Source organism: Typopeltis vanoorti, chromosome 11 (assembly GCF_054136105.1).
Source record: "Typopeltis vanoorti isolate ZY-2024b chromosome 11, IOZ_Tvanoo_1.0, whole genome shotgun sequence".
Classification (NCBI taxonomy): domain Eukaryota; kingdom Metazoa; phylum Arthropoda; class Arachnida; order Uropygi; family Thelyphonidae; genus Typopeltis; species Typopeltis vanoorti.
Window position 1 is genome coordinate 21,535,131 of NC_143559.1, and position 13,118 is coordinate 21,548,248.

The 13,118-nt window shown below is 38.0% G+C and overlaps 1 protein-coding gene across 1 annotated transcript in view; it reads right to left on the reverse strand.

The window, feature by feature from the left end:
• The window catches only part of LOC150101361 (phospholipid-transporting ATPase ABCA3-like), a 646,575-nt gene that overhangs the window by 342,204 nt on the left and 291,253 nt on the right, over positions 1-13,118 (reverse strand). Inside the window, exon 11 of the mRNA XM_090400940.1 lies at positions 6,633-6,787. Within this exon, the coding sequence (XP_090257066.1) occupies positions 6,633-6,787 (155 nt within the window). The remainder of the gene's footprint in view (positions 1-6,632; positions 6,788-13,118) is intronic.

The following is a 13,118-nucleotide window of genomic DNA, read 5'->3' on the forward strand; positions in this document are numbered from 1 at the left end:
ACAGAATAAAAGTATATAATGCATTACCCCTACCAGTCTTAATGTATGGAAACAAAATCTGGACAATAAAACAAAAAGACAAACAAAGATTAATAACAACAGAAATGAAGTTTATGACAAAATCTGCCAAGTATACCCTATTTGATCACAAAAGAAACGAAGAAATTATGAAAGAATTAAACCAGAAACCAGTAATAGAAAAAATTAAAAAATATAAACATAAATGGACGGAACACATTCAAAGAATGAAAACAGAAAGATTACCAAAACAAGCCTTAAAGTACAAGCCATTAGGAAAAAGAAAACTTGGACGTCCTCTTAAACGATTACGTCTAAGGCCAGAACAGGCCATGCTAGGCCTAAATCCTTGAGGGAGGGATGATGATGATATTATAATCAATTACATGAAGAGTATAATGAATAAGCCAGGAGATATATTCAGTAAGGAAAATAAAAGTTCAGTATATGTAGAAATTGGCAAATCAGGTGAAATAAAACCCTAGTTTTTTTTTTTTTTACATATGTTGCGAATAGTAGTAAGAATAATTATGGTAAGATGATGTTAATGGATAAAAATGGTAGAATGGTAACTGTACAGAAGATTTTTGTTAAGGTATTTAGTTAGTGATCAATTTATAAGGGTGTATCATCCTGATTAGGGTGGAATCATGAGGAAATTAAGTGTAGAGGACATATGAGAGGATGGCTTAATTGTGAGTGAGCAGGAGGTATTTAAGGAAATAAATAACCATGATGTCAATAAGGTGATAGGATTTGATGTCATATCACAACGAGTGTTAAGGGAATATTCCAGGGGAATTGGCAAGCCTGTTTAATAAATATATTACAACAGCATTGATTTGAAGGGAGTGGAAAGAAGGCAAAATTGTTTCAGTGCATAAAGGTGATGATACAGCTGTGGATACAAATAATAGGTCAATCTGTATATCTAGAGTTGTGAAGGTATTAGAGAAATTATTATTATTCAGGCCTCCATGGAGTCAAAAGACTCATCATGGGAGGTCGTTCCTAAGACCAAAGTCTATCATACCACTCCTTAAACTCATTGACTGTTCTCGCCCTCACCACTCCATCAGGCAATGCATTCCACGGCTCAACCACCCCCACGCAAAGAAACCACTCCTCACCCAATTTCCTCACAGTTTCCTTTCGTAACTTCCAGGGATGGCCTCTTGTCATCTCCTTCCCGCTGTTCAACCAAGCAAAAGAACTCCCTATTGTCAACCCTGTAACCACCTCTCAACAGTTTAAAAAGTCTCAATCATATCACCTCTCCTTCTATCCACCAAACTCTGCAGTCCACATTCCCTCAGCCAATCCTCATAACTATCCCTGTACAGTCCTGAAACCATCTTTGTATCCTTTCCACAGTTAATTTATCCCCTTCAAATCCTGGGGACCAAATCTGAGAAAAATAGCCCAAGTGTGTCTGATCAGAGACTTATACAATGGAATGATAACCCTCTTATCTCTGCAGGTCAGTGTCCTTCTCATAATTGCAGCAATCCTCTGTGTTACCTTCACCACCTTTGCAATATGTCCCCTAAACTTCAGGTTTCTATCAATAATCAACCCCAGGTCTCTTGTCTCCCCTACTTCCTCCAGTATAACTCCTCCCATAGAGTATGCAGCATCCCACCGATGTTTCCCAAACCTCAAGACCTAACATTTTGCTGCATTAAACTGACATCCCCATTCATTTGCCCATATATCTGGCCTATTCAAATCCTCTTGCAGGATTGGTAAGTAGCACGATACAGAAATGGGTGGATAACAGCAGTATTCTCCGTAAAGGGAGATCATGTTTTACTAACTTACTTATGAACAAGGTGACAAATACCTTGAACACGGGAGATGCATATACAGTGGTGTACTTGGATTATGCAAATGCTTTTGATAGATTGCCCACACAAGCTGTTAAATAAATGGAAACAGATGGGATTGGATAACAGACTTCTGAGTTGGATCAGTGACTAGCTGTCAGATTAGTATCAGAAAGTTTTATATGGCAGTACAGTATCCTGAATGAGGAAGGTCACTAGTGGTGTAACACTGGAATCAGTTTTGGGACCGCTGTTGTTCAAATTTATATGTTAATGATATTGGGATGGGTTTAACTTGTGATATGCAGCTGTTTGCAAATTATGAAAAATTTGCAAACAGGAGAACACTTCTGAGTCAAACAGATGTTATGGCATTACAGGAGGACTTGAAAAGATTGTATGAATAGGCAGGTAAGTGGAACATCAGTTGAATGTTGCAAAGTGCAAGGTTTTCAAATTTGGTGAACAATAATGGGATGCAAAGTATACACTTGGTGAGGAAACTTTAAAGGAAGTAGAGGAAATGAGAGTACTGACATGCAGAAATAAAAAGGTTATGATGCCATTGTATGAGGCCTTGATCAGGCATCATATGGATTATTGTGCACAGATTTGGTTACCAGGTTTCCATGGGGGATGAGGATATGTTACAAAGGTGGTCAATGGTCTTTGGAATGTGGAGTACAAGGACAGAATGAGAGAATGTAAATTGCAGAGCCTGATGAATAAGAGAAAGGGGGGGTATGACTGAGATATATAAGCTAGTCAGTGGTTGTTATCAGGTTGACAAGGAAGAGATTTTTCATAGAATGAGAGAGCAGGGGGTAGAACAAAAAAGCCATAGCCAGAAACTCCTATAAAGAGAGTGTGAGTAGAGGAGTGAGGAGCTGGTTCTTTGCTGGTTGGTGAGTGCAATACATTGCCTGAGCATTATTATTATTATTATTATTATTATTATTATTCAGGCCTCCATGGAGTGAAAAGACTCATAGTGGGAGGTCCTTTCTAAGAAACACAAGTCTATCACGACTCATTGAGGGAGGTCCCTCCTAGGAAACACAAAGTCTATCATACCACTCCTTAAATGCATTGACCATTCTCGCTCTCACCACTCCATCAGGTAATGCATTCCAATGGTTCAACCACCCTCAATGCAAAGAAACCACTCCTCACCCTCTTTCTCACAGTTTCCTTTCGTAACTTCCAGGGATGGCCCCTTGTCATGACTCCTTCCTGCTGTTGAACCAAGTGAAAGAACTCCCAGTGTCAACCCTGTAACCACCTCTCAACAGTTTAAAAGTCTCAATCATATCACCCCTCCTTCTTCTATTTACCAAACTCTGCAGTCCACACTCACTCAGCCGATCCTCATAACTAACATTGTACAGTCCTGACACCATCTTTGTTATCCACCTTTGTACCCTTTCCACAGTTAATTTATCCCCTTCAAATCCTGGGGACCAGATCTGAGAACAATAGTCTAAGTGTGGTCTTATACAATGGAATGATAACCATTTTATCTCTGCAGGTCGGTGTCCTTCTCATTATTGCAGCAATCCTCTGCGTTACCTTCACTACCTTTGCAATTCGTCCCCTAAATTTCAGGTTTCTATCAATCATCAACCCCCCAGATCTCTTGTCTCCCCTACTTCCTGCAGTTTAACTCCTCCCATAGAGTATGCAGAGTCCCATCAACATGTCAAACACCTCAAGACCTTACATTTTGCTGCATTAAACCGAGACCCCCATTCATTTGCCCATCTATCTAGCTTATTCAAATCCTCTTGCAGGGCTACCACATCTGCACTATTACTAATAACCCTTCCCAGCTTCACATCATCTGCAAACAATCGAATATCCCCTTGCAATCTACGGACAATGTCATTGATATAAAGGTTAAACAATATAGGTCCCAGTACTGAGTCCTGTGGAACCCCACTGCTCTTTGAAACAACTTGTAATAGTGTGTACCTCCCAAGATGAGTCTCTGACTCCATGGAGGTCAGATGTTAATAATAATAATAATGATGATGATGCAGAAAAGTAGATAGGGAAGTGCTCCAAAATCTGTTTAAAATTATGCCATCTGTTCTGCTGCAGTTAACCAGGTTCTGTGAATCACATGCTGTTTCAAGATAGAATCTCTCCAATTTGAAATGGGATTTGTGAAATAGCCTGGCTTTGTTTCATCTTATGAAGTGGTCTTTCCCTATGACATATTTAGATAGTCTGCTTTTTGATTCTCCATTTTGGATGTATGACAACAGAGAAATTTTGTTTTCTTTCATCTACATCTTTCATACTACAGTATTTCATCCTGTCTGTTCAAGATATTGAGTTCCACACTGGCAAGGGATGCTGTAGGCACTAGGGAAGAAGAGAGGGCCTGGGCAATCCTTAATTTGTCTTAGGCAATAGAAATCTTGTTTACCATTTGTAGACAGTTCTGATGCTGTGTTATTTCAGGGGTGAGCACAGTTTATCTGTTGTGCCTTTGATGTAAGGCATAGTCTATGTATATTCTGGTTTAGGGGATAGAAATGTGTTGTTGTTTTTAAGGAGTTTGTCCAGAGTTTTTGTTGTATCCATTTTGTTGGAATAATGTGAGTAGAGCCTGCTGTTCCATGTGTAGTGCTTGTCTTGATGATGAAATTTTCTCTGTCCTGAAGACTACGGTTTTGAAAATTCCAAACTTCTCATCAGGATGGTGGTGTGAAGTGGCATGTAGATATCTTTCTGTGTGCAGGGGCATAATGGTAAACTGAACATATGAAGGACCCATCTGCTTGCCTTGTAACTGAAGTATCCAAGAAGGCAAGAACTCATTCTTTTTACTTCTTCACAGTGAAACACTTATTTGAGGATGGATATTATTATGGGTCATGCGGCAAAATGGCAAAGACATCATCTCTATACTTCAATCATACCTTGGGTTTGAGAGAGACTTTGGATCTTTGGCAGAATTAACTGCCAAAGATTCAAATAATTCCATGTATAAGTTTGCAATGGGAATGAAAGTGGGGAGCCCATTGCCGCATTCCTAACTTGTTTAAATAGCTGTTTGTTCCAGCTAAAATACCCGGAGTTAAGGCAGTGTTACACCTTATTAGTAAAATACTCCTGATTATAGAAAGATGTTTGGAAGTTTTTTCAGTTCTTAGTTATACTATAGTAATAAGATATGACACCTTTTTGACTAACTTGTATATGGAAATTGCAAGTATTACTTAAAGCTTGGTATCACTTCTGGGTCTGGCTCCCACTGATGAGACTTCAATTAAGGTTGAAACAGGTCTGGGTAGTGGTCCTTCAGCATTATACATGTCTGTAAGGATATGTGCATTGTATTATGGGATACCAAGGCAATTAATGTGAAGTCATTAACCTCTACATACAAGTATCCAAGTTATGATGTTACTTCACTTGCAAATTTTTATTTGCTTACACTTGGATTAAACCAAGAATATAATTTCTTGGCATCTATAATTTATAATATTTTATTATTATTATTACATAACATCTCCAGGGAGTCTACCTACTCTACAGTTCTCTGTCTCCACCACTCCACCAGCCACAACTACCTTCATCATCTACAACAATGCCATATACTGCCAACTGCCACCACTAGTATTTTCATAAACAAACATCCATGCCCACAGCAGGATTCGAACCCAAAGCCTTTTGGCGGGAGAGTGGATATGCTAACTACTCCGGCCAACCAGGCCAGTATAACCAAGTGAAAAACTTCAAGACACATTTCTGTTTTAGTCTACCACATTGAGTCTATTGACCCCGTGGAGGTTACTAAAATAAAAAAATTATATAATAATAATAATAATACTTTTGAATAACTTACAGGAGGTATGCTGCTGTGTAAGGAGGAGACTGTAAAGCTGAAGTAGAGTTATTAGGAGTGGTGCTGATGTTGTAAACCTTCAGGAGAATTTGAATGTACTGTTGTGAATGAATGGTGAATGAGTAGGGAACAAGTTTAACATGATGTTTGGTATACCTTTGTACAATTGGTGCACTGTCTATTTAGCATGCACACAAGTGCTTCATCAATACCACACCACACCACACACCTGCTTTTCACCAGCCTGGTTAGCGAGTGGTTATAGTATCCGCGCTGTAGCCTAGCAGCTGCAGGTTTGAATCCTGCCTAGGACATGGATGTGTGTGTGATTGTCCTACTAACCGTTTACCATATGTACTGCTATAACCTGTGTGCTAACACAGTATGACCTTTGATATCTTTGCACCTTAAAAATCATAAAATACCCCAAAACTGCTTTTCCTAACTATTAAATTTCCTCCATCAACTGACATTCTAAAATCCTGATGCTATTTTTGCTATCTGCCTTTGTAACCTTTCTAATATTTTGCTCATCCTCTTGTTAGCTTGGTGACTAATCTAAGTACATTAGTCCAGATATGGTTTTATAAGGCTCTATACAATGGAATCACTTTATTTCTGAATGAAACTGCAAGACTTAAAAAACAATTACAAATTGAGAATGCAATTCTGCTTTTTAAGAGTGTCTTAACTGACAGTGACAATTTAAAATCAACAGTGAACTTAACTAGGTTTCTATCTGACCTCTTGCAAAAAACAAGCAATTCAAAACAATACTGTGTTGTAAGGTAAGAAATTTAGTGAGTAGAAATCCATGATGAAATGCATACAGTATAACTTATAATATCAGTATCACTGATTTGGTTTTAAGTGCTTTTTTAAATATGTGAAATAGTTAAGTATAAAGCAGAATGTGCAATATTAAACCTTACCATAGCAAATAATTTCAAATGTTCTGCTACTGTTAGTCTATCAAATAATATATTACTCTGTGGACAGAAGCCAAGACTGCTTCTTGCTAATGTAATACTTTTTAAAATATCATATCCATTAATCATCACAGTGCCACTAGTAGGACAAGAGAGACCTAATAAAAGCAAATTAATAAGTTATTACACACATGGTATGCTGAAATGTATGTTTTTTTTTTTTTAAATAAAACAAAGAACACTTTTCTGCCATTGGCATGATTAAAACACTTAAGGAATTGAACAACGTAGTTAAGGATATAAATTAAATTATACTTTAATAAATACTTTCTGATATTTCGGCAACGTCACGTTGCCATCTTCTAAAGAAACTTACAAAAAAAAGGCACGTGCACGTAGGCACTACAACACAGTAACTGGGAATGAAGAGATGAAGCTATTGTTCTCCTAAAAGTCCTGATGGTGCCCTCTAGTGGGCTAAGTAGGTGTTCTTGGCCATTGGGCTGAAGGTCTGCTGATGTAAGCCTCACAAATTTGGGGCAGTCGCATACAACCAAATTTGTTGAGGTTTGGAGAATTTCTTAGGGCTGAGGCTGATTCTATAAATAGTCTTTCGAATTTGTATTTGCTGCAGTGTATTACTGTAGCTTTCTTCCACCGTATTCTGTGGCGTGTATCCAGAACATGGTCTGCAAGACCAAAATGGCTGTACTTGTAAAAACAGATGTAGTCCTTGTGTTCAGAAATTCTGATATTCGCTCTCCTGCCTGTTTGGCCAAAGTAAGACAGTTTACAACTGCAAGGGGACCTGGTATACACCAGGTAGGTCTAGGGGAAGTGGTTGGTCTTTAGTGGAGCAGATAAGGGATGCCAATTTTTTGTAAGGTTTGTAACAGGAGGTCAGGTCATGTTTTTTTAAGATTTTGGTAATCTTTTCCGAGGTGCCTCGGATGTAGGGAATGGTGATGGATTTAGAGTAATCCTTGTTGTGGAGGGGGGGGGATCTGTGGTTTGTAGGTTCTAATATTTTTTGGATTTTTTTGGGGGGAGGGTAGCCATTGGCTGAGAAAGTGTTGAGGATGTGATTTAGTTCAGTGTTTAGGGCCAAGTCGTTTGAAAAGATTAGTTTAGCCCTGTTGTATAGTGTTTTCACTACTCCATATTGTTGTGAGGAGGGGGGGGGATTGTTGGTGAATGTATCTGCCTGTATGGGTGGGTTTTCTGTAAACTGAGAAAACCAAGGTTCCATTAGGCTGGCAGGTGACTAGTGTGTCTAGGAAAGGGAGGCTGTTGTTTTCTTCTTTTTCCAGGGTGAATTTAATTCTGGGGTGTTGGTTGTTTAAGTGTGTTAAGAAGGAGAGAAGTGTTTCAGAGCCATGTGGCCAAATAGCGAACACATATGGTTGGTTTTTGTGGGGCAGAGGCTAAGGCTTTTTCTTCAAAGGTCTCCATAAAGAAATTGGCCAAGGGTGGGGAGAGTGGTGAACCCATGGCTGTCCCCCTCTATTTGTTTGTAGAATTTTCCCTGCCAAACGAAATAGCCTGAGTTCATTGTGAACTGAAATAAGGCTGAGATATCAGGAGAATATTTAGCTTGGATTAGCTCTAAAGTTTCCTTGAGTGGGACATTTGTGAATAAAGAGGAGACGTCAAAGCTGACCATTATGTCAGTACGTTGGAGTGTAAGGTTTTCTATGCTGGTTTTGAAATGGGCTGAGTTTTTTATGTGTGATGGTGTGTTGCCAGTATAGTGTGTGAGCTCTTTGGGCAAATGTTTAACTAATTTGTATGTGGGGGAATCAATGCCATCCACTATGGGACGTAATGGCACATTTTCTTTATGTATTTTTGGGAGTCCGTAAATACGGGGGGGGGGGGGGGTATAGAGTACTACAGTTGCATTTCCCTTATCCGCTTTGGTGATAACTAATTCTTTATTATTCCTCATTTCCTGTAGAGCTTTATATTGTTTGTTGGATATGTTGGTTTTTGGTGGTCTTGTTTTGGAGAGGACACAAGCTACATCCAGTCATACACTGTTGGCGACTTGATGTGAAATTGGCGGATTCTACATTCGGTCTGGATCATAATATCCTCACTAGGTATTTTATTACGAGCAATGGCGAAGTTGTGGCCACGTGAAAGCGTGTTGAGTGCTTCAGACTTCAGGATGACCGAAGAAAGGTTGATTACGGTGTTGGTAGCAAGTTTTGGAAAGACGGTAGAGTTCTTTTTTAATTTTTCGAATTTTTTCATCTGTCGACTTCATATTTTTTCAAATTCTTTGTCTGCAGCGGTACATGACATCGGCATGATGTTCTAGTTCTGCAACTAAAAGTTACCAAAATTATAGCACTGAAAAATGGAACACTGCATGGAAATATCATGTGTGATATTTCCTCAATTTGGAAATATCAAAATTTTTACTGCAGAAAATATCTGCCAACTGACATCCAATGGCAAATAAAAGCTGTTTGTGAAGACGAGGTTTCAGGCATTAATATTCTTTGATGCTGGGTTATATAAATTTGAAGACTACTGATAACTACAATATAAACAGCAGCTTGAACTAGAATAAAATACAGCATAGGACAGGGTCACAAAAAGTACAAACATTGTTCTCCATAATCATATCATGAAATGATCAAAAGTGCATTTTGTAGCAGAGAACAGCACACAAATTTTCATTCAAATGTGTACATGTAAGCAGTAATTGCTACTGTTAGATACTGAAATTTATGAAAGCAACAGATTCACCAAAATGTGTGAGAACATGTTTTAGTACTCTACTTACTTATTACAATAAGGTTCCTTGGACTTAGCTTTTGCAAACACTTTTGATAAATTACCATGATAAGTTGATAGTCAAACTAGAGCAGATGGAGCTGAATGTTAGATTAGTGCATTGGATTGGAGACTGGCTATCTGATAGGTATCAGAAGGTTGTATATGAGGAAGCAATATTCTGGAAAAGGAAAGTCACTAGTGCTGTTCCTCGGGATCTGTTTTAGGACCACTGCTGTTTAACCTGCATGTTAATGATATTGGCGAAGCTTTGGATTGGGATATTCAGTTGTTTGCAGATGATGCAAAGGTGGGATGAACTATGATAATTACAGCAGATGTTGTGGCCTTAAGAGAAGACTTGAATAGATTTGAGTGAATAGGCATGGGAAATCAAGTTCAATGTTGCAAAATGTAAGGTTGGGAAACAAAGATGGGATGTAGAATTTACGCTCTGTGGGGATATATTATTGGAGGTAGATGAAATAAGAGATCTTTGGGATTATAGGAGATAAGGATCTGAAATTCAGGGGACAAATTGCCAAAATTGTGAGGACAACACAAAGAATTCTGGGATTGATGCAAAAGACACTGACTTGTAAAAGTAAGGAGATTTTTGTTTCACTGTATAAGGCTATAAGCCTCTGATTCGGCCACTACTGTGCATAAATTTGGTCACCTGGTTTTCAAAAGAATATCAGGAGAAGTTGGAAATGGTCCAGAGGTGACTGATTAAGGTAGTTTCTGATCTCTGGACTATTGAATATGAGGAAAGGTTGAGAAGATGCAATTTACAGAGTCTAGTGTATAAGAGGAATATGGATGATATGATAGACACAAGTTAGTAAGGGGCTGTTATAAGATAAATGTTGGAGAGGTTTCACAGAAAATGGTGGGAAATCAGGAGGTCATCCCTGGAAGTTGTATAAGGAGGGTGTGAGCAGGGGAGTGAGAAACAGGTTTTTAGCATGCAGACGTGTTAATGATTGGAATACTTTGCCTGAGAGGGTAGTGTTTGCAGAGAATTTGAGTGTGTTTAAGATGTGGTATGATGAGTTGTGTATGACAAAAGGACCCCCCCTAGATGAGTCTTTGACTCCATGGGGCTTTGGGATAATAATAATAACAATAACTTCATTTATGTTATGTTGTACCATCATTTTATATTGTATGTAGAAAAAGCCAACAAAAACCTGAAATGTAGAAAGGCAGCTGGAGTAGATGATATTCAACCAGAAATGCTCAAGTACAGAGGTATGAAAGTCTTATAGTGGCTGCACTGCATAGTTCAGAAGGATGAATTCCAGATGATTGGAGTAGAGCTTTCATACTATCCATATATAAAAAGGGATATAAAACTGAATGTGAGAATTACAGAGGTGTTTCTCTACTGAGTGTTCCTGGTAAGATTTATGCAAGCATACTTGAGAAACAGTTGAGAAGGATTGTAGAAGGGAAGCTTGGATTCAGGCCAACAGGATCAGCTTTTCAGGTTCCGACAAACAGTTGAGATATCATAGGAATATGACAAAGATCTGTATTTAAATTTTGTAGATCTCTGGAAAAGGCATATGACAAAGTGCTAAGAGAGAAGCTATTCAAAATGCTAAAGTTGTATGGTGTCAATGGGACATTATATATCAAGCAATACTTAATCTTTATTTGAGTTGTAAGTCAGTAGTCAGAATTGAAGGAAGTACAGGAAGATGGTGTAATGTTAAATCTGGTGTCACACAAGGATGCCTATTATCCCCTCTATTATTCATTATCTATATGGATCACATTATGAAGGAAAGTGGTATTAAACCTCATATCAAAATTAGAGATATTAATCTCAGCTCTTTACTTTATGCAGATGATGTTATATTTCAGTATAAATCTGCTACAAGTCTGCAAGATATTCCCCGACTAAATTGAATAACTGTTGTAATAGATATGGTATGAAGGTGAGTAATAACAAGAGAATGAAAATAGGCAGCAGCATTGAAAATATCAACTGCATTGTGAATGGAGAACCTATAGAACAAGTAAAACATTTCTGCTACTTAGGCATCATTTGTAATGAAGATGATAAATTAAATATGGAAATAGACAACAGAATCAACAGAGTTGGTATGATAGGAAGTCAACTGAATAAATTTATATGGAATAAGAGATAAATTAGACAATACACTAAATTAGCAGTATACAAGACAGTATTGAAACCAATTTTAACTTATGGATCTGAGAGCTGAGTTAGAAATAAAACACTTGACCAGATGGTATCAATGGGTAATATCATATTCAAAATGAGGATATTAGGAAAGAACTTAACATTGTTAGAATCCAGGAATGTGTTAGCAGAGATAATCTCAGGTGGTATGGTCGCTTAAACAGAATGGGAAAGGAAAGATTAGCAAAACAAGTGTTCTCTACCAGATTGAGGGGGAAAAGACCCAGAGGAAGACCAAGATATAATGGGTAATATGGCAAAAAGTGCCTTAGAAGATAGAAATATAAGATCTGATAATGTTGGAGTCTTGACAGATAACAGATTGATTTGGAGGAAAATTGTAAATAGGAAGTTAGTAATCATGTAAGTTTCATGTAGTACTGTCATATCCTGTGGTAGTAGTACTATGCACCCCCCCCCTGCGGGTACATGTCAGAAATTTGATGATGATAATCATAATAGCAACATACATTAAGAGTTGTTATTTTTGCTGCATAAAATTTTATCATATATGAATTTGCTTCCTTGAAGACAACCAATTCATGTGATCATCAAAGACTAAAGGAGGATGCATATTGAGTCTGAAAGCAAGAGACCATTATGAAATATTATAAAGGTTTGACAAGCACCGAGGAAGTTCAACATATCACAAGATTTTTAAACAAAATTTATGTCCACAGCTTTCTGACACATGAATGGTGTAGCACATTCAGAATTCATGCATACTGACACATCATTAACTCTGGATGCTACAGTGAAACAATGAAAAAAAAAAAAAAACTGAAAGCATTCATTCAAAACATTTAGTTAGATGTGCAGTTCTTCCAGTTTATCCAGATGTGCAGCAGATACACTGCTGCACATCTGGATAAACTGGAAGAACATGACAGTAAGATAGGCAAATTTTGTGAATGGAGAGGCGATTGACTCAAATGGAGAGAATGAGAGATAGAACATTTTAGACAAGACAAGAAGATAGACAAGGAAACAGAGGAGGTCAGGGTAGATAGAAGGACACCGTGTGAAAACTGTAGATGAGGGCTTCAGGAGCAGATGTGTGAGTGCGTAAGGACACCCAAGGATGTGGGGTGTATATTTAGGTCTGGGGAGATGTGTACTATCAGTGATGATAAACAGGAATAGACAGGGGGAAGTGCAGAAGATTCATGAGACTTGTTACAAACACAGAAATGAGCTAATACATATGTTTACAAATGCTAGAAGTATTCGAAACAAGGAGAATGAAATTGTAGCATTGATTGATAAAGATCATTCACCCAGAAATTGTTGGCATAAGTGAGAAATAGTTGAATGAAGATGACAATCTGACAAGAATAGAGATGGAGGGATATGTTGTCTTTTGCAAAGACAGACAAAGCAAACAGTAAGGAGGAGTGTGAAAAAGGAATGCACTTCATAACGTAAAGATTACAGGCAAGGTTGCAGCAGCAGATGAAGAACCAGCCAAAAATCTTCAAGAGAAGTTAGCCAAA